This window comes from Lactuca saligna, chromosome 1, assembly GCF_052625555.1.
Source record: "Lactuca saligna cultivar CGN05327 chromosome 1, ASM5262555v1, whole genome shotgun sequence".
NCBI classification, from domain to species: Eukaryota; Viridiplantae; Streptophyta; class Magnoliopsida; order Asterales; family Asteraceae; genus Lactuca; species Lactuca saligna.
In genome coordinates, this window is record NC_136417.1 from 142,257,766 (window position 1) to 142,283,189 (window position 25,424).

A 25,424-nucleotide genomic window follows, 5' to 3' on the forward strand; every position below is an offset into this window, starting at 1 on the left:
AAATGATTGATTGAGAATGATTCCTATATTTTTCACCTTTTGTAAATTCTCAATTGAAGTTACCTTTATATATATATATATATATATATATATATATATATATATATATATATATATATATATATATATATATATATGAGTCAAGATCAAGTAAGAAGGAAATTTTTGGTAGGAAGGTAAGAAGTTTTTTTTCTACATATTTTTTTCGCGAACAAACAAAATGAATCATTAGATGATTCATTTGTAAGATGATTCACAAGAAAAAATTCTCAAAAAAACATCTCGATGATTCATTTATATAATGATTTTGTTGTTATTCACTAAAATTGTCATAAAAGTAAATTTTTTCTTAATTTACTTAAAAATGAATCATAAAGATATTTTTTTGAGAATTTTTTCTTGTGAATCATCTTACAAATGAATCAACTAGTGATTCATTTTTTTTGTTCGTCAAAAAAATATGTAGAAAAAAAACTTCTTACCTTCCTACCAAAAAAAATTTCTTACCGGATCTATATCCTATATATATATATATATTATTTTGGTAAATGTTAATAAGAGATAGCGGTGGGGGGCGTTCTTGGAGTCAAATGTCTTCTAGAAATGGCGGGGTTACACAGTGTACATACTACCAAATACCATTTAGTCTTATAAGTATTGATATCTGATACATCCACATACCAACTGATCCACGACTACTCATACTTTAAAACTTTTGTTGAAAGAGATGGAGGGGATCCAGCACAAGACTGTTAGTGCTAATGGACTCAACATTCATATAGCTGAAAAGGGTCAAGGTCCATTGGTGTTGTTCCTCCACGGCTTCCCTGAGCTCTGGTATTCCTGGCGCCACCAGATTGTGTATTTGGCTGATCATGGTTACCGAGCCGTGGCACCAGACCTGCGTGGGTATGGTGGCACAACAGGTGCACCGGTCAATGACCACACCAAATTCACCTTGCACCATCTCGCGGGGGATATGATTGGTCTTCTTGCCGCAATAACAAGTGAAGGTGAGAAGGTTTTTGTTGTGGGTCATGACTGGGGAGCGATCATTGCGTGGTACTTGTGCATGTTTAGGCCTGATAGAGTTAAAGCTCTGGTCACCCTCAGCGTGCCATTTGTTCCATGGAACCCAAACGGAGACCTCGTCCAGCTCTCAAGACATGTATACGGAGAGGAGCATTACATGGTCAGATTTCAGGTAGATATCTTTTTTTTCGACAGTTACTATTATTACAAATATATAGAAAAGTGGCAAAAAAGAAGTCTTTGATTGTGTTCGGCTTTATTTTTTTTGCTTTTTTTGCAATAGGAACCAGGAGAAATTGAAGCTGAGGTGGCTAAAATGGGTATTCCAGTTTTTCTGAAAAAGTTTTTTACACATCGAGACGCTGAACCATATTACATATCCAAAGGCAACGGATTTCGACATTCACCTGGTGATACCCCGGTCACCTTGCCGCATTGGTTGTCAGAGGAAGATATTGAATACTTTGCTAGACATCTAGTAAATACTGGCATCACTGGTCCTGTTAACTATTATCGAGCTCTTCATTTGTAAGTCCCATTTACTCCCAATATAACTCTCAAATACCGCTGCAATCTACATAGAGAAACCAATACATATATGAAGTCTAGTTGATTTTATATATATGATTCTTTAGCTTCATTTTTGAGTTTGATATATATATATATATATATATATATATATATATATATATATATATATATATATATATATATATATATATCATTGTAGGAATTGGGAACTCACGGCGGCATGGCATGGTGCTAAAGTGAATGTGCCATCAAAATACATCGTTGGGGACCTAGACTTGATGTATAAAATGTTTGCCAAGGACTACATACATGGTGATGGGTTTAAAAGAGATGTTCCACTTTTGGAAGAAATTGTTATAATGAAAGGTGTGGCCCACTTTATCAACCAAGAGACACCGGATGAGATCAGCAAGCAAATAATTGAGTTTCTTAGTAAATTCTGATTTCATTTTTCTTTTCAATGCTCAGGCTATGCTATGTATATATTGTATCTAAAGGGAAAATAGACAGCTTCTATCCGTCTCATTTAAATAATAATGTGTTGTAATAAGAGCACATATATGGTGCAACTGGAAACTCTTTTTGTTGTAACAATGTGTTGGATGCTACTCACCTTTTCGCTTTTCCACTTCTTCACGAATGTTGGAATCCGGATACACTCGGAGACTGTTTTGTTTCATAATTAAACTAGACGAATATTTGCGTGTTGTGTAAAATACAACAATATATTTGAATATATATGAAGTATTTTTAAGTCTATGTTTTTTAAAATATATTAATAACGTTGTTGTTGTTTGTTTTTATATAATAAATTTTATAATAAGTTGGTATAAATATTGTTTGTTTTGAATTATATTATAATATAGACATCTTTTAAAATCATATAATATCAATTGTCTCAATAGCTTCTATATATGGGTTACTCATGAACAAAATTAAATATAATATATGGTTTAATGATATTTATAGTTGTTGTTATGATTAATTAATTTTAAAAAGTTTATATGTTTGTTATTTTAATTTCTATCAGTATAATTATTTAAAACATCAAAATTGTTTTTATTTTTAAATGTAACAATATAATTTTTATATATAATGTTACTTTTAATTATTATTGTTGTAATTTATTTTAAATAACATATTTGGGAAGTCTTAATTATTTTAATTTGGTTTAAAAAATTTAGTTTTTTTAAAATTTATTTGATGAATAGTGTTAGTTTCTTTGATTGTAATTATTTAAAATAACAAACATTGTTTTTGTTTTTAAACATAACATTATAATTTTTTGTATAATATTACTTTTAACTATTCTTATTGTAAGTTATATTTAAGTTACTTATTTAAAAATTCTTAATAACTATAAAAAATAGTTTCATGGTTTTTCTGTTAATTTAGGATCGCAATTTAGGTTTAACACCATACTATATAACTTATAACCATTTATAGAATAATCTCTCGATTTTTTTAAGTTTAACTAAAATTCGGATTTAAGTTAACCGTTTAACATTATATTGAAATTAATAATTTAACCATTTTGAACAAAATTATAAACTATACAAAAGTTGTGACTTTGAAATCACAATTGCTTACTTACAACAACATATTTAAACTAATAAGTTAACTATAATATTTTAAAATGTTAAAGTCATAATTTTATAAATATAAGTAAAATATGATATTTTAGTATTGTAGTTTAGTTAATTTATTATCATAATTTAGTTTTTGCATTAATTTAACATTATCAACCAATTTATAATAAATATTAGAAAGAAACTCAAAAGTTATGGATGTTTCAAATGCATGTGGTGTAAGTAAAAATGTCTCATTTATAAGTATATTAGGTGAATGTCCGCATGTTGTGCAGAAAAACCTTTATAGTTGAAATCTTTATAAATATATGTTTTTTTTAATATAACAATAATGTCGTTGTTAAATTTGATATAATAATTCGTATACTAAATTAATATAATATATTGATTATTCTGAATTATATGATAATATATATATATCTATTATAATAATATCAATCGTTTGAATGACTTCTATCCACGAGTTACTCATGAATTAACAATAACGTTGTTGTTAAATTTTGATATAATAATTCGTATACTAAATTAATATAATATATTGTATATTCTGAATTATATGATAATATATGCATCTATTATAACTACATAATCTCAATCGTTTGAATGATTTCTACCCGCGGTTTACATATGAATAATATTAAATATAATATAAGGTTTAATGTTATTTATAGTTGTTGTTATTATTAATTATTTTTTTAAAATTTATTTGCTTAATGTTTTAATTTCTATCATTATAATATTTAAAACATCAAATATATATATTTTTTTATTTTAAAGGTAACAATATAATAATTTATATAGAGTTATTTTTAACTATTTTTATTGTAAGTTATTTTAAACTATTTATTTGAAAACTTTTAATGATTATAAAAATATATTCATGAAATATTTGAGTTAAATTGAGATTGCATTTTAGTTTTTGCATTTAACATTACAATCTATCACTTTTAACTATAAACAAAATATTCTTTGGTTTTTTTTAAGTGGAATTGAAATTGGTGTTTAAGTTGACATTGTAATATTATATTTAAATTAACAATAGTCTTTTGTCCAAAGTTTTCAGAAGTTGTAGTTTTAAACTGATAATGATTTACATACAACAACATATTAAATCTAATAAATTAAGTATAATATATTAAAAGTTAAAGACATAACTTATAAGTAGAAGTAAAAGATAATATTTTAACATTCAAATTTAGTTTATTTTTAGTTACACTTTAGGTTTGATATTTATTTAACGTTATTAACCAACTTATAATAATTATTAGAAAGACACTGCAATTTATCACTTTTAACTATTTACAAAATATTCTTTGTGTTGTTTAAGTTAAACTAAAATTTATATTTTATTTGACCATTTAGTGTGATATTTAAATTAATAATTTAAGTATTTTATACAAATTAGTCAAATTAAAGTTATAGTTTTAAAATGATAATGGTTTACATCCAACAATATATTAAAACTAATAAATTAAGTATAATACGTTAAAAGTTAAAAAAACATGACTTTATAAGTAGAAGTAAATATATATTTTTTAATATTGAATTTTAGTTTATATATGAGTACACTTTAGGTTTGCTATTTATTTAACATTATTAACCAACTTATAATCATTATTAGAAAGAAATTGAAAAGTCATGGGAGTTTCAAATGAATGTGGTGAAAGAAAAAATATATTGGAGTTTCAAATGAACGTTGTGAAAGAAAAATTGCTTCCTTTATAAGTATATAACTAGGCAAATGTCCGCGCGTTGCGCGTTTCAAATGAACACCTATATGATTGAAGTCTTTACAGATATATGTTTTTTTAAATATAGCGATAACGTTGTTGTTAAATTTGATATAATAATTCCTATAGTAAATTGATATAATATATGTTTATTATTTTAAATTATATGATAATATATACATCTATTATAACTGCATAATTTCATTCGTTTGAATGACTTCTACCCGTGAGTTACACTTGAATAAAATTAAATATAATATATGGTTTAATGTTATTTATAATTGTTATTGTTAATTAATTTTTTAAAATTTATTTGCTTAATGTTTTCATTTCTATCATTATAATTATTTAAAACATCAAACATTGTTTTTTTATTTTAAAGGTAACAATATAATCATTTATATAGAGTTATTTTTAAATGTTGTTATTATAAGTTATTTTAAGCTACTTATTCGAAAGCTTTTAACGATTATAAAAATATCTTTAGGAAATATTTTAGTTAAATTGATATTACAATTTAATTTTTGCATTTATCACTATAATTTATCACTTTTTACTTCTTACATAATATTCTCTGGTTTTTTAAGTGGAACTGAAACTTATATTTAAGTTGACATTGTAATGTTATATTTAAATTAACAATTTAAGTATTTTGTCCAATCTATTCAAAAGTTGTAGCTTTAATATGACAATGGTTTATATACAACAACATTGTAACGACCCAAAATTCAAGACCAAAAATTTCTTTTAATAAAACATTACTTTAAGCAAAGTCATCATTCCAAAACATAATCAGAGTATAAGTTTTCAAAACACATATTCATTATCAAAGTAAACATTCCCAGGCTGTCTATTCAATGGTGTGTGCCATGCGATCACCTCGAACTCTTCCCTCCGCTACCAGAAGTACCTGAAACCAAAACTGAAAACCGTAAGCACGAAGCTTAGTGAGTTCCCCACCCTACTACATACCATGCATAATCACATACTGCACATACTGGGCCACGCCCGCTATCTTGGGCGTCACCCCCTGCTTCGGGCCTCGCCCGCTACAACGGCCCCGCCGCTAAAGGCCCCGCCTGGCTTCGAGCCCCGCTCGGTTACAGATCTGTTTCACTTAGGCCTCGCCTGTCACAGGGCCTCGCCCGCCAACAAATAATAACACATAAACATATCACAACACATAAACTAAACACATACAACTGGTTCTGTCCTAAGGCCTCGCCTATCCTGGGCCTCGCCCTTGTCCTGCTACTGATGAGTTCTGGAACCCCGTCCACTCTCCTACTGGTAGTGATATACGGGCCAAGCCCACTCTCACTCCTTCCCTAACTTAGGCCTCGCCCATGTTCTGCTACTAATGAGATATGGAATCCCATCCACACTCTGCTATTGGTGAGATACGGGACCTCGCCCACACTCACCTCCCTACCAGGCACATACATGTATCACACAGACAACAAGTATAAACTATCATATAAACAAATCCTTGGGCACCTGCCCGCTATTAATGGACCTCGTCCTGAATATCGTACTAGGGCTAACCCCCGGGTCTTCTACTCATAACTACATGGGCCGGCATTGTGGCCTTAGACCCATTCACACAAAGGGAAACTCACCTGCACTGGCTGAACTTGCTGATGATCTCACTAGCTGCTGCCCGACAACTCACCGAACTACTGCTCCCCTTGCTCCTCGAACTACCAATATCAATGCAACACTGAGTCTAACTGACCCCCGAAAGACAACCAAGTCAACCCTGGTCCAAGTCAATGTCCTGGTCAAGGTCAACCTTCCAGGTCAACCCTACTCGCCGAGTCACCCTACTGACTCACCGAGTTCATATATTCAGAATCCTTCCCTTCGCGTTTCGACTCGCCGACTCAGTCCATGACTCGCCAAGTCTACCGATTTCTGAGTCCTGACCTGTCCAACTCACCGAGTCTCCATCCGACTCACTGATTCGAGTCTCAACTCGAAGGGTTTGGGGTTTCGCAACTTGACTCGCCGAGTCCAAGAACAGACTTGCCGAGTACAAGGCAATCTTCATCTGACTCGACGAGCTGTTTATCCCACTCGTCGAATTGCTCCTCACCTTCATGCTACTCGCCGAGTCCACTCAAAGGACTCGCCGAGTCCATTCAAATCCCCTTATATGCAAAGGGCTTTTGAGTCATGCATGGACTCCAAACTGTAGATCTACCCTTCACAAGCCTATTTCTCACGTAAATTTGCAAACTTTACGTGTAGAGAAGGAGATCTAGGCAAAATACACCATAAACTAGGGTTTAAGGCAAAGAGGCTCCATAATCAACTCAAGGGCTGATACTTTATGCTTCTCAAGACCATAATATGCTTAGATCTAAAGTAGCAACTTCAGATCTGGCTTCTAACTCAAATAAATAACATTATGGCTAAAAAGCCCCAACAACCACACATAGATCTAGGTGAAAAAAGGGTCCAAGAACTAGTTTATTACCTCCAAATGCTCAGAAATGTACTTACAATCCCAGATCTATAGTCCTTTCTTGCTCCTCTAAGTTCCTTCTTCCTTCTCCAAGCTTTGATGCACCCTTCAAGGCAACAAATGGCTCAAATAATGGATATGGAGGCTAGGGTTTGGTGTTCTGGGTTTGAGAGGAAGTAAAGGAACCCTAGGGGAGATAATGAGGTGTTTAAATAGGCTCCAAGTCCCGATTTTAGGGTTTTCCTCGCACAGACCAGACTCGCCGAGTCCCCTTGGCCGACTCGCCGAGTCGGTCACTTACTCCTCGACCCGGATTCCGCTCGGACTCGCCGAGTTCCTCCTTGGACTCACCGAGTCGCCCTTTAAAATTAGGGTTTTCTTTCCTTTCTTGGCCTTCTAGACTTTGGGTGTTACAACTCTCCCCCACTTAAACTAAACTTCATCCTCGAAGTTTGCTATGATCCACCGCCTGTGATCTACCTCCAATACCCCACTAATTAGTCCAATCCCCAGCTGCCTACATTCGCTGGTCTTCCGCCCGGTTATTCAGACTAACGTCAATCCTTGCGGAAAATAATCTCGGGTCAACCCTGACCTTGTAGATTCTGGAAACCCAAATTACTCAACCGACAATCCTTCTTGTACTCTCCGAGTACTGCAACGGAACCCATAGGGGTTCACCCCTTCTTTCCTTGCGCGATTTCCTTACCTTCCCAAGGCAATGCTCCATAACCATCTATCTCCTCTGCCATTGTGAAGACCCTATCTTCACCCAATCTGTTGGATAAGGTGTCTAAGTCCATAACTATTTCTGGTATGTACTTGACCCGACCCGACATTGTCCATTTGGGTTGCATGGCACCATGCAATTGGATAGACTAAAGGAGAGAAATAACACTTGGAGATTATTAATATATTATAAGTTCTAATATATTAATAATATTATTTGATTAGTTTGATCAAGAATTAATTTAGAATTAATTAAGTGATCAAAAGATAACTAATTAAATATATGGGTTGATTATGTAAATCATCCATATATTGTATAGTGGGCTAAGAGGCTCCATGGATTATCAAGTTGGGTTCCACCCATAAGATGCTCCATGGATGCTCCATGGGAGTTACAAACCCATGGGTCATGGAAATGAAGAGTCATGACACATTAGGGTTTACATGGTGTAACCCTAGATGTGTCAACACTATATAAGAATCCCATTCTCCACCAAAATCGGTTACACTAAGGAAACAAGAGGGCTAGGCCGATTTCAAGAAGTGTGTATTCTCTCAAAAGTCTTTCCAAGAGCATTTGGTGATGTGTGAAGCATTTGAGGCATCACACTTGGAGTGCTAGGCTCCTAAGGTTTCAAGGAACATAAGCAACAACGAGGTAAGTTATTCTATCTATCATTCAAGTTAAAAATTGTTCCCCATGTATGCTAGATAGGAATATAGCCTTGGAATTCAACTTTGCATGATAATTAGACAAACATAGATCCAAGGTTATTAGGGTTGCATGTACACTTAGGAAGTGTTAGAATGCTCAAAACCCATCAGTGGTATCAGAGCCTAGGCTTGTTTGTTTGTTATTTGTGCTAAAAAAGTTGAACAAAGTCGAAAAACTTGCTGTCTGACTGCTGGACTCGTCGAGTCCATGGGGGGCTCGTCGACTTCACTTGTATCTTCAACCTACTCGTCGAGTAGGTTTATGCACTTGGCGAGTAGGGTCGACAGAGTGCATATTTTCGACTTTAGTTGCTGGAAATGGATTAGAAACATTACCCTAAACTGTTTTGGTACTTGAAAACTTGTTTTAGATGGTGTAATGTCTTTGCTAATTCATTTACAACAACTAGTTATCAAAATTACAAAGTTTTAAGTGTATTTTGATTTATGAAAGTGTTCATATTCATGTTCTTGTTCTTATGATGTTTTAGATGATCATAAGAATTATTTGTAACCTATGTGGTAGATTAATTCTTGATCATAATTTGTTTTAATGGAGTCCATAACTTGTCCTCAAGTTATGGAAAACCAAGAGTCACACTTGAATAAAACCATTAAAAGAACACAAGAGTTAGAAAAATGAAGAGTCTTCATTTTATTACTCTCTTAAACTCATAAGTTACAAGAAATGAAAAGTTTTGAAAGTTTACAAAACTTGCCCTCAAGTTTTGGAACAAGTAAAGTCTTAGTAAAACTTTAGTTCCAACCCTTAGAATTTTAAAAGTTAAAATTCAACCCTTATACTTAGATTATTATAATTTATGAATTATATATATATATATATATATATATATATATATATATATATATATATATATATATATATATATATATATATATATATATGTATAAGAACAAAGTCGTCTTATCGCTAGTACGCCTCATTCACGAAGCTGGTCTATAAGGTGGGTATAAGGTTGTTGCCTATAAAATGGCAACTTAATGGGTGTCCACTCTCACCCACCGCTCGCTTGACTGGTGGAGGGTCGTTATCCGAACGGGTAAGAGAAGGACTTATAAATTCTCATAAAAGTATGATGAATATTATAATGTAAATAAATGTTTATTAAATTCCCAATCTTAGTTACTTTAGGAAAAATGTGAATAAGGTGCTAAACCATGAAATTACACTTTACACTTTGTTTAAGTCGTTGGTGGAGCGTGTGTGGTTAACCGACACACTAACTTGGACTTAACAAGGTAGGTAAAGGGTGACTTAAGGTTTATTATAGTATCGGTGGAGCGTGTCTGGTTTACCGACACATCGATTGAGTGATAAACTTTAAGGGTACCAAGTGATTTGCATGGTTACTTCACACCTCGTTTTGTGATCCTCGGTATCCCAGTCACAAAACTTGGAGGGCACACTAGAGATTGAAACATGCCTTTGAAAAGTTCATTGAATCTCAAAGAATCTAGGAATTTCTAAGAACCAAACAAAAACCTAATATCTAATATTTCGGTTTTCGTGGTGGAAATTGGTGAATCGTCATTCACCTACCTTTCAAATATGTTATAGCTTGGATTACGACATACCTCTTCTAAGTTATAATATATTGTGATTGGATCCTAGCCTTAATATTACATTTGGGTGTATTATTAAGGACTCTGTTAATATCTAAACTAATCTTGTCCTCTTCCTTCAGATGTCTTCAAACAATGCTGCTTCTGGCTCTAATCCTAATGGCTCCTTTACCCTTATGAACTTGTGTGGGAAAGTCACCTTTGATGGATCCAACTTCAATGAGTGGATTAGAAACATCAGGATGATTACTCGCTACGAGGACAAAGAATATGTCCTTGACAAGGAGCTTAAGGTGATTGATGAGACCACTGCAACTCCTCAGGAGATCACTGACTTTCAGGCACATGAAAAGGATGCTACGAAAGTAGCATGCATCATGATGGCCACGATGATAGTGGAACTCCAAAAGTCCTATGAGGATTTCTACCTTTATGAAATGCACCAAGATTTGATGGAAAGATACCATCAAAGTGCACGACAAGAGAGGTATGAAATCATCTGCTCCATGATAACAACCATGATGAAGGATGGGGATTCCGTCACGAGCCACATGCAGAAAATGCAAAGGTATGTGGATCGATTGCTGAAGCTTAATGTGAACTTTCCTGAGGAGCTTGCAATAGATATAATTTTGCGCTCCGTACCATTGTGCTATGATCCATTCCGCATGACATATCCCATGAATAAGGAAGAGGTCACACTCAACAAACTTCAGGGACTTCTCAAGACCGTTGAATTAGGTCTTAAGGGGAAGTCGGTTGTTAACACTCCTACTCCAAACTCCACTCCAGTTTTGGCAATCGGGAAAAGTCGAGGGAAGAAGAGAAAGAGTTCTTCGAAGGGTACCAAGGTTAGGACCCTTGATGGCTCTTCTTCAAGTGGAACCAAGAAAGGTTTCGTCACTCCTTCTTCTGACCCAAAAGAGGCTGAATGCTTCTATTGCCATGAAAAATCACATTGGAAGCGGAACTACCCAAAATACCAACAAGATGTGAAGGATGGGAAAGTTAAACCCAATCATGCAGGTATTTACACTATCATTTCTAATAACCCACCCCATTCTAAGTCTTGGGTCCTTGATACCGATTGTGGTATTCACATTTGTTGTGACTTGCAGGGACTAAGAAGAAGTGAGAATGTGGAGCAAGGAAGAATAAACTTAATCATGGGGAATAGGAAAGTTACACCTGTCACCAAGATTGGAGTTTATACTTTATCGCTAAGTAGTGGTTAAATTTAGATTTGATTAAATGTTGTTATTCGCCAGTAATGGCAAGAAATATTATTTCCTTTCATGCATTGTATAAACAAGGTTTCACCTTTTCATTTGATAATGAAGTTGGTTCGATTAATGCTTTCTTTAATAATGTTCATTATTTTAAAGCATTACCTTGTGATGGTGTGTATGAAGCTGTATCTGTTATAGATAACTTAGGAAATAATGTGTTGTGTATTGATTCTCTTAATAATAATAACTTGGATAAATCATCATTATGGCATTGTTGTCTTGTACATATAAGCAAGAAACGCATAGGCCAACTCCAAAAGGATGGAGTCTTGGATTCGTTTGACCTAAAGTCAAATGATAGTTGCGAATCATGCTTACTTGGAAATATGACAAAGTCACCCTTCACAGGCTCGTGTGAGAGGGGTGAAGGTTTGTTGGACCTTGTACACACGTTTGTGTGTGGACCATTCAAACATGCCACAAGGGATGCTAATCGTTATTATTTGACTTTTACTGATGATTACAATAGATATGGATATGTCTACTTAATCAAGCATAAGTTAGAGACTTTCGAAAGGTTTAAGGAATTTAAACAGGAAGTCGAGAATCAATTGGGCAGGAACATTAAGATGCTTCGATCCGATCGAGGTGGTGAGTATCTTAGTTCAGAGTTCCTTGACTATCTAAGGGAATGTGGGATTGTCTCACAATTGATACCTCCCAGGACACTACAACTGAATGGTGTGGCTGAGAGGCGTAATCGAACCTTGTTAGACATGGTTCGTTCCATGATGAGTCGAGCTTCGCTACCAATCTCATTATGGGGGTATTCCTTAGAGACTCCTGCCCATATCCTTAATCTAGTCCCTACAAAGAAAGTTACCAAAACTCCTCACGTGATGTGGACTGGTAAAGTACCCAAACTAGACCACATCAAGATTTGGGGTTGCGAGGCTTTCGTGAGATGCGAGACTCATGATAAGCTCGAACCTCAAAGCGAGAAGTGTATTTTCATTGGCTACCCGCAGCAATCCCTTGGTTACCTCTTCTACAGACCTAGTGATAATGTGGTCTTTGTAGCAAGAAGAGGAGTCTTTCAAAAAAGAGAGTTTATAAGCCAAGGAGACAGTGGGAGGCAAATTGATCTTGAAGAAATTCAAGAATCAAGTGGTGAAGGAACTTCAAACTCTAGCCCTCATCTTGAGGAGGAAACTCCTGTTGAGCCAATTGATGAATTTGTACATTTGAGGCGTTCCACGAGAGTTAGGAGTGCACCTGAGCATTACTATGGATTCCATATTACTGCACAAGGTGAGACACTTATTAGTGATGGGACACTAGTAAGTCAAGATGACCCTAACAGCTACGAGGAAGCCATGGCAGGCCCCGAGTCTGCTAAATGGAAAGAGGCTATGGATAGCGAGATACAATCCATGTATGACAATCAAGTTTGGAACTTGGTTGAGAATGTACCAGGTCGTAAGACAGTAGGGTGCAAATGGATCTTCAAGAAGAAGACCAACATGGATGGTAATGTACACACTTATAAGGCTCGACTGGTTGCAAAGGGCTTCTCTCAAATTCCTGGAATGGATTATGATGATACCTTTTCTCCAGTAGCCAAGATTAAGTCTATTAGGGTTATGTTAGGCATAGCCGCATTTCATGACTATGAAATTTGGCAAATGGATGTCAAAACCGCTTTCCTTAATGGAAAGTTGGCTGAAGATGTTTACATGAGTCAGCCAGAAGGTTTTGTCAGCAACAAGTACCCTAATAGAGTGTGTAAGCTTGAGAAATCCATTTATGGATTAAAGCAAGCACCTCGCAGATGGAATCTTTGCTTTGATGAAAAGGTCAAGGAATTTGGCTTTTCTAGGAGTGAAGATGAATCTTGTGTGTATGTCAAGGCTAGTGGGAGTTTAGTTAGCTTTTTGGTATTGTATGTGGATGACATACTACTCATAGGAAACGACATCCCAACCCTGTAGGAAGTAAAGTCCTGGCTTGGGAAGTGTTTCGCTATGAAGGACCTTGGTGAAGCTGCCTATATTCTAGGGATAAGGATCTTGAGAGATCGGAGTAAAAGACTAATTGGACTTAGTCAGAGTAGCTACTTGGATAAGGTGCTGAAGAGATTCAGCATGCAGGATTCCAAGAAAGGAGAGTTACCCATACAGAGTAACACCAAATTGAGTAAGACACAAAGCCCTAGCACTGAGGCTGAGATAGCAGAAATGAGTCGAATACCTTATGCTTCGGCTGTAGGATCGATCATGTATGCTATGACGTGTACTCGACCTGATGTAGCCTTTGCCCTGAGCATGGTTAGCAGGTTTCAGGGGAACCCTGGCAAGGCACACTGGACTGCGGTAAAGAATATCCTCAAGTACCTACGAAGGACTAAGGACTGGGTCCTTACTCTCGGTGGGAGTGATGACTTGAAAGTTGTAGGGTATAGTGATGCTAGCTTCCAGACTGATAGGGATAATTTCCGCTCTCAGTCGGGCTGGGTCTTTACCCTAAACAGAGGAGCAATTTCTTGGAAGAGTTCCAAGCAAGAGACAATGGCTGATTCAACTTGCGAATCAGAGTATATTGTAGCAAGCAAGGCGGCAAAGGATGCTATATGGCTAAAGAACTTCATCGGAGACCTTGGAGTTGTACCAGCTATTAAAAAGCCAATGGAAATTTTCTGTGATAGTGAAAGCGTTGTTGCCTTAGCCAACGAACCAAGGGATCATGGGAGATCCAGGCACATCGACAGAAAATACCATTTTATTAGACATCGAATAGAAGAAGGACTCCTCGTGGCAAAGAGGGTATCATCGGATGAGAACCCAGTAGATCCCCTCACGAAGGGACTGACTCGGGTTAAGCATCTCCAGCATGCTTGGATCATAGGGCTGAAGGATGATATTAGATTTAGTAGCTAGACAACCTCGAAATTTGTAAAGTGTAATTGACATTAGATGATGAATAAAAGGTGTTTTATTTATGAGTAAAGTGTTGCTATCTCTTGTCAATCGTTTACTATATTTCTTTTGCATGTTTTGACTTCCAGAATAATTTTGTTTGGTATAACATATTATTCAAACCTCCACAATTGGTCATATGTCGGAAGTAGGTATGAATCAAGACTGTCATGATTGGTTGCAGAGGTCTAGGGTGTTAGACAAGGCTACAACGATCATGAGTGCTCATAAGTTCTGAGTATTGGACTCAACCCACGCTCACTGGAATCACTTCATGGAATTCTATCTCGAGTGATCGTGAGACGGTAATATCATATAAGTCTTCAAACCTAGAGATATGATTTGTTACTTACAAGTTGGTTATGCATTGATTGTACGAAAACGCATTGGTAACTCGATGTTATAAAACGTGCTTTTGTGTTTAATTCAATGAGTGGTAGAACAAACATATGAGTCGAAGTTTATCTGTTCCTTCTTGGATTAGAAGCTGATATCTGGGCCCCTCGATGATTTTGTTTTGACCTATGTACCGGGCCCGGTCAGAACTAAGTTGATGTGTTCAATTAAGTTCTTTGTCAAACAAATCGGAAATCGAGAAACAAACTGTTGGACAATAAGTAAGACATTGTTCCATGTATTTGTCTGAATGATATCTAGATCAGAGGATTATATGATCACTTATCTTAAATGGCGTACCATCATCTTCTCAGTTCCGAGAAACCTTGAAAAGAGCTACGATTGCCGATCGGTTCCTGAAGTCATACTTGCAGTAATAGTTATTAGACTTATCCAAGTGGGAGACTGTTGGATAAGGTGTCTAAGTCCATAACTATTTCTGGTATGTACTTGACCCGACCCGACATGGTCCATTTGGGTTGCATGGCACCATGCAATTGGATAGACTAAATGAGAGAAATAACACTTGGAGATTATTAATATATTATAAGTTCTAATATATTAATAATATTATTTGATTAGTTTGATCAAGAATTAATTTAGAATTAATTAAGTGATCAAAAGATAACTAATTAAATATATGGGTTGATTATGTAAATCATCCATACCTTGTATAGTGGGCTAAGAGGCTCCATGGATTGTCAAGTTGGGTTCCACCCATAGGATGCTCCATGGGAGTTACAAACCCATGGGTCATGGAAATGAAGAGTCATGACACATTAGGGTTTACATGGTGTAACCCTAGATGTGTCAACACTATATAAGAATCCCATTCTCCACCAAAATCGGTTACACTAAGGAAACAAGAGGGCTAGGCCGATTTCAAGTGGTGTGTATTCTCTCAAAAGTCTTTCCAAGAGCATTTGGTGTTGTGTGAAGCATTTGAGGCATCACACTTGGGGTGCTAGGCTCATAAGGTTTCAAGGAACATAAGCAACAACGAGGTAAGTTATTCTATCTATCATTCAAGTTAAAAATTGTTCCCCATGTATGCTAGATAGGAATATAGCCTTGGAATTCAACTTTGCATGATAATTAGACAAACATAGATCCAAGGTTATTAGGGTTGCATGTACACTTAGGAAGTGTTAGAATGCTCAAACCCCATCACAATCTACTACTCTCGCTACTTCGAGTACGGGTCCTTATCGCCAGTATCCACTTGGCATTCTTTCTAATATCATTTGGTGTCGAGCACCCCATAATCAACTAACTGAATTCCACCATACGCTGCATACTCGCACTGCTACTGACTGGAAATTCTGCTATTCCTTTCTGGCTTCCGGATGAACTGAGACCACCCTGGTCCCTACCAACCTATCAATATCTGGATTATCGGCTCCCACCGATCGCTGACCCAACACAACTACTAGTCGCTCCTAGCGACTTTCGAAGAAACTTCAACCATTTATACTGCCCAGTCTATTCTACCATGCTGGCACTACAATTTCCTGGGATCCCCGATCCCCTATCTTGACTCTAAGATCCCTACCAGGTCCCACCTGTGCCACTAAAACTCACGGGCCTCGCCCACGGGTCTCACCCGCCCCTATCCTTCTAGTCTCTCTTGCCTAACTACTCTCGAAAGGGCCTCGCCCACGGGTATCACCCAACCATACTACTGAGCAACCCTGCTCTCAAGTCTCACCTACACTGCTATTCTCATACGGGCCTCGCCCACGGGTCTCACCCAAAAATATCCTAGAACGGCCTCTCCCAAGGTCTCACCTCTCCAGGGCTGTATAGCCAAACTCCTTACCATTCTCATTCATTACCCATCCCTGATACCTATCTGAAAGCTAGGAGATAAGGGCCTTGCCCCAACTCCGCGAACGAAGCTACTATGGAATGCTACGGCTTACCCGCAGTCTTACACCACCTTCTATCACCATCTGCTAGTGAATGCTACGGCTGCCTCATAGTCTGACAACACTTTCCACCACTAACTGCTAGTGAATGCTACGACTGCCCCGTAGTCTTACAACACTTCCCACCACTGACCGCTAGTGAATGCTACGGCTGAGGCTCTCCCACCGCTCTTCCATGCTCTACCTGCTGACTATGCCACTATCTACTAACACGAAAACATCCCGTGCTATCTGACCTTAAGATCTTCGTACCGACTCACACGAGTCCTACAGGCAATCCTTCAACCTGAATTCTGATCCACATACTCACCATCACCATTACCCGCACGAACTGATGGGGAGTTTCGCAAACTCCCAACCCTGAAGTACTTAATCCATCAAACGCTGAACTACCTCTCTTCCTTCTCAAAAATCACGTACGCGTTCTGGATTTGCGTGCTCTCACCCTTGTACACTCGGAGGATTCTCCCCCACTTCGATCCTGCTTACACCTAGCTGCTCAATGAATAGAAATCTCAATCCTTGCTACCATTCCATAATCAATCTGCTGAGGAATCCCAAGCTTACCATAGCTAGGGATCTAACCTGTCCATTTCTAAAACTTATACGACTCTGAACTAGCAGGACATACCGAGTCCCTCCAAGGCATGCTTCAGATACCGCACCCTAAGTAACCTTCTCCAACATAACCCATCCCTTAACTACTATCCAAATATCCAAGGTATGCTGATGGCATATATCTCGATCACAATCAAACCGCTCAAAAATAAAATACTCATATTGATAATGATGCAGAACCATAACAATATAATCATGCACAAATAAAAGAACTGACAACGGAAGTCGCATACCTGCAACATCCAGCACTACTCGCGCATCCAAAGTAGCCATCTGAAAAGCTCTTCCTCCTACCGCAGGCGCCTCTACACGGCCCTGACGGCCGTCTGGGATCCTCAAAGTTGCAGGGGCATGTGCCATCACCCGTCCTGCTGAAACCAAACTAGGGCACTAGGCCTTCTTGTGGCCTCGATGATTGTAGTGAAAACATATCAAGTTTGATCCTTGAGTGGTGGTAACAGTACAATCCTTGCTAAAATGACCGGTCCGACCGCACTTGAAGCAACCAGACTTACCACCGCTACCACTCCTGCACGCGCCCACGCGCATCCTGCCACACTTCCCGTATCGACTACGGTCCTGATAATCTCTCGATCTCGAATCCGATCCCTCGGGCCTTTTTCCCGAACTCGTGGATACCTGAACCTCATCTGGCTTCCTCTTCCAGATCTGCTCCAAATCAATTTCCCTCTCCCTGGCCTGAGAAATCATATCTTCCAACATCTTACAGCCGGACCTGCTCACGAATTCCCTGATATCAACCCTCAGCATCTCGTGATATCGGGCCTTCTTCATCTCCTCATCCGCGACATACTGCGGAACAAGAAGGGCCCTCTCCCTGAACTTGGCGGTGATCTCCGCCATAGTCTCAGTGGTCTGTGTCAAATCCTGAAACTCCCGGGCCAACTGCTGCACGTCAATAATTAGCGAAAACTCCACCCTGAACCTAGCTGAGAAATCGCTCCAAGTCATTGCGACCAACGCGGCATCATCACCCAAGGCATGACCAATCTCTTCCCACCAATCCCTCGCTCTGTCGTTCAGAATACAGAAAGCGAGTCTGACCTTGTCCTCCTTAGGACACCGGCTTGTACGGAACGCGTTGGCAACATCAGCCAACCATCTGCTGCTAGAGATGGGGTCCCTAACCCCATGATAATCTGGTGCCCCGCAAGCCCTGAACTCCTGAAATGTCAAGGTACGCACTCCCATCAATGCAATCATCTCAGTACGGAAGGCTCCCATCCTCTCATCCAAAATCTCCAATATACCCTCCTTGACCGTGCCGAAGATCAAAGGAGTCTGAGCTAGAATACCGTGCGTAACTTCAGCTGATATCAACTCTCTCATCCGCTCCTCGAGCTGCTTGGCCCCTGAACCCGAGCCCGATCCCTCTCCGGGCCTGATCCGCCCGCTGGTCTCTCTCGCAACGTCACCATATTGAAACATATAACATAACCACTATCATAATACTCCTCACTGCTGCGAGACTAAACATACGCAGTACCAGGTTCCCGGTCTTGTCTCGGCCTTTCCCGAATCGAGTACGGATCCTCTGCTTTCAGTAGTACGGGCCCATACTACCTTCCACATCTATCCGTACTTTCCTCAAGAACTGCTTCGACTCCACAAGGTCCCCTATCTACTACTACTGCTCCCAACACTACCTCATCCTAGGCTTACCCTAGGGAAATCTCTAACTCAACTCATACCAGTCCCCAACTGCTGAAGGTCTCCTTGTGATGCCAACTAGCCATCACATGGATACCATCACATGTGACGAGGCTCAGATAATCCTTCAAGTAAAAGACTCGTCCCTACAATGGTTGGACTTAAACAAGAGCTGCGCAATAGGACCAAATCCAACACTCTGAGATTATTCAACCCTGATCACATGTGACGTGGCATATCCACCTAATAGCTAACTCCCATCACTCAAAATCCCACAATGCACAAAGCAAGCAACATTCAGAAAAAGGGAAAAACCTAACCATAACATACTCAAGCAATCATATCCTCATAGCAAGAATCTGAACTAGCATGCAACACGAACTCATAAACTCAGGCATAACCTAAACAGGCTATCCTACTACTGTCTAATCGGCACTATCATGCAGATCAAAAGCACATATAATAGGCACATAAGGCATCCTCCCTAGATCCTTAGTCCTAGTCTAGCATGCTGTTCTATTAACTGATAATCAAAACAAAGACTTATATGGGTATTTTGGGGTACTTACTTGAGCTCGGTTGATGGCATGCACCACACCTCTTTTCTCTTTTCAAAGTTCTTTTCTTTCTGAATTCTCTTTGCTTTTCTAAAACTATTTTCTTTCTCAAAACTCTCTTTTTACAAAACTGTCTTTTCATTTTGAAAACTTCTATACCAATTCCTTAGTTTGAGTTTAGACACACTCGAGAGCATGTCCGAATCCCTCAAACCAAGGCTCTGATACCAACTTGTAACGACCCAAAATTCATGACCAAAAATTTCTTTTAATAAAAGATTACTTTAAGCAAAGTCATCATTCCAAAACATAATCAGAGTATAAGTTTTCAAAACACATGTTCATTATCAGAGTAAACATTCCCAGGCTGTCTATTCAATGGTGTGTGTCATGCGATCACCCCGAGCTCTTCCCTCCGCTACCGGAAGTACCTGAAACCAAAACTGAAAACCGTAAGCATGAAGCTTAGTGAGTTCCCCACCCTACCACATACCATGCATAATCACATACTGCACATACTGGGCCACGCCCGCTATCTTGGGCCTCGCCCCCTGCTTCGGGCCTCGCCCGCTACAACGGCCCCACCTGGCTACAAGCCCCGCTCGGTTACAGATCTGTTTCACTTAGGCCTCGCCTGTCATAGGGCCTCGCCCGCCAACAAATAATAATACATAAGCATATCACAACACATAAACTAAACACATACAACTGGTTCTGTCCTAAGGCCTCGCCTATCTTGGGCCTCTCCCTTGTCCTGCTACTGACGAGTTCTGGAACCCCGTCCACGCTCCTACTGGTAGTGAGATACGGGCCCAACCCACTCTCAATCCTTCCCTAACTTAGGCCTCGCCCTGTTCTTCTACTAATGAGATATGGAATCCCATCCACACTCTGCTATTGGTGAGATACGGGACCTCGCCCACACTCACCTCCCTACCAGGCACATACATGTATCACACAAACAACAAGTATAAACTATCATATAAACAAATCCTTGGGCACCCGCCCGCTATTAATTGACCTCGTCTTGAATATCATACTAGCATACTGTGCCTAGGGCTAACCCCCGGGTCTTCTACTCATAAGTACATGGGCCGGCATTGTGGTCTTAGACCCATTCACACAAAGGGAAACTCACCTGGACTGGCTGAACTTGCTAATGATCTCACTAGCTGCTGCCTGGCAACTCACTGAACTCCTACTCCCCTTGCTCCTCGAACTACCAATATCAATGCAACACTGAGTTTAACTGACTCCCAAAAGACAACCAAGTCAACCTTGGTCCAAGTCAATGTCCTGGTCAAGGTCAACCTTCCAGGTCAACTCGCCGAGTCAGTCCATGACTCGTCGAGTCTACCGATTTCTAAGTCCTGACCTGTCCAACTCACTGAGTCTCCATCCGACTCACTAATTCGAGTCTCAACTCGAAGGGTTTGGGGTTTCGCAACTTGACTCGCCGAGTCCAAAAACAGACTCGCCGAGTACAAGAACAGACTCGCCGAGTCCATTCAAATCCCCTTATATGCAGAGGGCTTTTGAGTCATGCATGGACTCCACACTGTAGATCTACCCTTCACAAGCCTATTTCTCACGTAAATTTGCAAACTTTACGTGTAGAGAAGGAGATCTAGGCAAAATACACCATAAACTAGGGTTTAAGGAAAAGAGGCTCCATAATCAACTCAACGGCTGATACTTTATGCTTCTCAAGAGCATAATATGCTTAGATCTAAAGTAGCAACTTCAGATTTGGCTTCTAACTCAAATGAATAACATTATGGCTAAAAAGCCCCAACAACCACACATAGATCTAGGTGCAAAAAGGGTCCAAGAACTAGTTTATTACCTCCAAATGCTCAGAAATGTACTCACAATCCCAGATCTATAGTTCTTTCTTGCTCCTCCAAGTTCCTTCTTCCTTCTCCAAGCTTTGATGCACCCTTCAAGGCAACAAATGGCTCAAATAATGGATATGGCGGCTAGGGTTTGGTGTTATGGGTTAGAGAGGAAGTAAAGGAACCCTAGGGGAGAGAATGAGGCGTTTAAAAAGGCTCCAAGTCCCATTTTAGGGTTTTCCTCGCACAGACCAGACTCGTCGAGTCCCCTTGGCCGACTTGCCGAGTCGGTCACCTACTCCTCGACCCAGATCCTGCTCGGACTCGCCGAGTTCCTCCTTGGACTCGCCGAGTCGCCCTTTAAAATTAGGGTTTTCTTTCCTTTCTTGGCCTTCGAGACTTTGGGTGTTACAAACATATTAAATCTAATAAATTAAGTATAATATATTAAAAGTTAAGGATATAACTTTATACGTATAAATAAAGATATTATTTTAAAATTGAAATTTCATATATATATATATATATATATATATATATATATATATATATATATATATATATATATATATATATATGATTACACTTTATGTTTGATATTTTTTTAACCTTATTAATCAATTTATAATCATTATTAGAAAGTCACTATAATTAATCACTTTTTACTATTTACAAAATATTCTTAGGATATTTTAAGTTAAAATAAAAATTTATATTTAAGTTGACCATGTCATATTATACTCAAATTCATGATTTAAGTATTTTATACAAATTGTTCCAAAATTTTATCTTTCAAATGATAATGGTTTAAAACCAACAATATATTAAAACTAATAAATTAAGTATAAGTTAAAAAACATAAATTTATAAGTAGAAGTAAATATATTATTTTAATATTACAATTTAGTTTATATATGATTACACTTTAATTTTGATATTTATTAACCTTATTAACCAACTTATAATTATTATTAGAAAGAAATTGAAAAGTAATGGACGTTTCAATTGATTGTGGTGAAAGGAAAAATGCATGAGAGTTTCAAATGAATGTGTTGAAAGGAAAAATGTTTCCTTTATAATATAGTATGATATGATATGATGATATTCATATATTAAGTTGATATTGTATATTGATTATTTTGAATTATATGATAGTATATACATCTATCAAAACTTCATAATCTTAATCTTTAGAATGAGCTCTACCCACGGGTTACTCATGAATAAAATTAAATATAATAAATGGTTTAATGTTATTTATAGTTGTTGTTATTGTTAATTAATTTTTTTAATGTATTTGTTTAATGTTTTAATTTCTATCATTGTAATTATTAAAACATCAAACATTTTTTTTTCTGGATTTTAAAGGTAACAATATAATTATTTATATAGAGATATTTTTAACTATTGTTATTGTAAGTTATTTAAACTACTTATTTAAAAACTTTTAGCGATTATAAAATATCTTTAAGAAATGTTTTAGTTAAGTTGATATTACAATTTAGTTTTTGCATTTAACACTACAATTTATCACTTTTAACTATTCACAAAATATTCTTTAGGTCTTTTAAGTGGAACTAAAATTTATATTGATGTTGACCCTGTAGTTTTATATTTAAATTAACAATTTAAGTATTTTCTCAAAACTGTTCAAAAGTTGTAGCTATACGCTGATAATGTTTTACATACAACAACATATTAAATCTAATAAATTAAGTATAATATGTTAAAAGTTAAAGGCTTAACTTTATAAGTAGAAGTAAAAAGTATTATTTTGATATTGAAATTTAGTTTATTTATGATTACAGTTTAGGTTTGATACTTATTTAACCTTATTAACCAATTTATGATCATTATTAGAAAGACACTACAAATTATCACTTTTAACTATTTACAAAATATTCTTTGGGTTGTTTAATTTGATCTATAATTTATATTTAAGTTGATCCTATAAGGTTATATTTAAATTAACAATTTAAGTATTTATACAAATTGTTCAAAAGTTGTAGTTTTAAAATGATAATAGTTTACATACAACACTATATTAGACCTAATAAATTAAGTATAATATGTTAAAAAGTTAAAAACATAACTTTATAAGTTGAAGAAAATATATTGTTTTAAAAATTGAAATTTAGTTTATATATTATTACACTTTAGGTTTGATATTTATTTAGCCTTATTAACCAACTTATAATCATTATTAGAAAGAAATTGAAAAGTCATGAGAGTTTCAAATGAATGTGGTGAAAGGAAATATATTTCATTTATAAGTATATAATGATGATAATGATAATGATGATGATAATGATAATGACTAGATGAATCCCTATGCGTTGTGCAAGAATATATTTATATAGGTTTTTTTAACGGTAAATACACACATCCAGACAATTATTTAATCATTCTCCTTGAAACATCCCAAAAATTCCAATAATTTTAAACTTTTCAAAACGGCCCTTTTACTAATACAAATGTTTACAAAATTAGTGTTCTCAAAACATTATTTAAAAATCAGTGCCTCCCAAGATCAATAACATAAAATCAAGATGTGTACGGTCACGCCTTCGCCTTGCCACAATTCTCTGAAATACCTGAAACCATAAACCAAAAACTATAAGAACAAAGCTAATTAGTTCCCCCAAATTACCAACACACAACAAATAGCACATATACAATAACAACATACTATGGGTCCAATCAACCATCGGGTTGGAATACCCAGGCCCTTAACCATCGGGTTGGAATGCCATCATACTATGGGTCCAATCAACCATCGGGTTGGAATGCCAACATACTATGGGTCCAATCAACCATCGGGTTGCAATACCCACGCCCTTAACCATCGGGTTGGAATATCAACATATTATGGGTCCAATCAACCATCGGGTTGGAATACCCTCGGGCCCATTTAACCATCGGGTTGGAATGCCAACATACTATGAGTCCAATCAACCATCGGGTTGGAATACCATCAGGCCCATTCAACCATCGGGATGGAATGCCAACATATTATGGATCCAATCAACCATCGGTTTGGAATACCCTCGGGCCCATTCAACCACCGGGTTGGTATGCCCCGGCCTGTTGGCTCACACTCAATGTAGTGAAGCCTCAACCATCGACCAAGCATATGCACATATAACAGATAATTATATAACAGTCTACAGCCAATCAATAGATCTACGAATCATTAAGCATAACATCATCCTATATACTAGGATACCGGTCTAACAGATCACTACAGTACATAATCATACAATAACTAGGTTAACAATCCAAAGGGCCTGCCTCTAAGGTCAGTGGAGGCTGAGAAATGAGATACACTTGAGCTTATAAGGATGTTTAAATAGTGCCTAGACCTCAAAAATAGGGTTTGGCAATCTGCTAATTATGTTGGCATACCCCAGCTTACGCTGAGCGTACTTACTCAAACACATGCCTCTTAAAAGTGCATGCATGGGACCATTCTTGCAAATCTTTTCCACTTAGGACCACTTTAGCCAAATATTAAAACGGTCATAACTTCCTCATCTTAGGTATGTTTTCTACAGACTTTATATCAATGGAAATGTGACGAGAAACCATACACTTCTGTCAACCCACCCTAGCCATAAAACTTCCTGAAAAAAACTCAATTTCATGAAGAACCGAGATGCCAAATTATGATAATACCCTTGGGCTCCAAAAGACAAGAAAACACTCAGATTACTCATTCCATAATACACGTATCCAACAATGGTCAATTCCCTTGTTCCCTAAGGCCCTAAGCCTTCTGATAACTGATGATCGGGCGATAGGCCCAAATAATGAAGCGATTAAAAACCCGGCATCCTGAA

At 37.2% G+C, this 25,424-nt stretch overlaps 1 protein-coding gene across 1 annotated transcript; it reads left to right on the plus strand.

Annotated features, from left to right (window-relative positions):
* Window positions 1-653: 653 nt before the first annotated feature.
* Window positions 654-2,187, plus strand: LOC145044961 (epoxide hydrolase 2-like). The gene is made up of 3 exons (XM_078993326.1): window positions 654-1,204; window positions 1,316-1,560; window positions 1,763-2,187. Exons 1-3 carry the CDS (start codon window positions 728-730, stop codon window positions 2,004-2,006), a joined length of 966 nt encoding a protein of 321 aa, XP_078849452.1. The 5' UTR covers window positions 654-727; the 3' UTR covers window positions 2,007-2,187.
* Window positions 2,188-25,424: the final 23,237 nt, after the last annotated feature.

Excerpts from the sequence above, each read along its gene's own strand:
- LOC145044961 (XM_078993326.1), top strand. The coding sequence starts at position 728 with ATGGAGGGGATCCAGCACAAGACTGTTAGTGCTAATGGACTCAACATT. Across the intron at positions 1,205-1,315 it reads ATTACATGGTCAGATTTCAG|GAACCAGGAGAAATTGAAGC; the intron begins GTAGATATCTTT and ends TTTTTGCAATAG. Across the intron at positions 1,561-1,762 it reads TATTATCGAGCTCTTCATTT|GAATTGGGAACTCACGGCGG; the intron begins GTAAGTCCCATT and ends ATATCATTGTAG.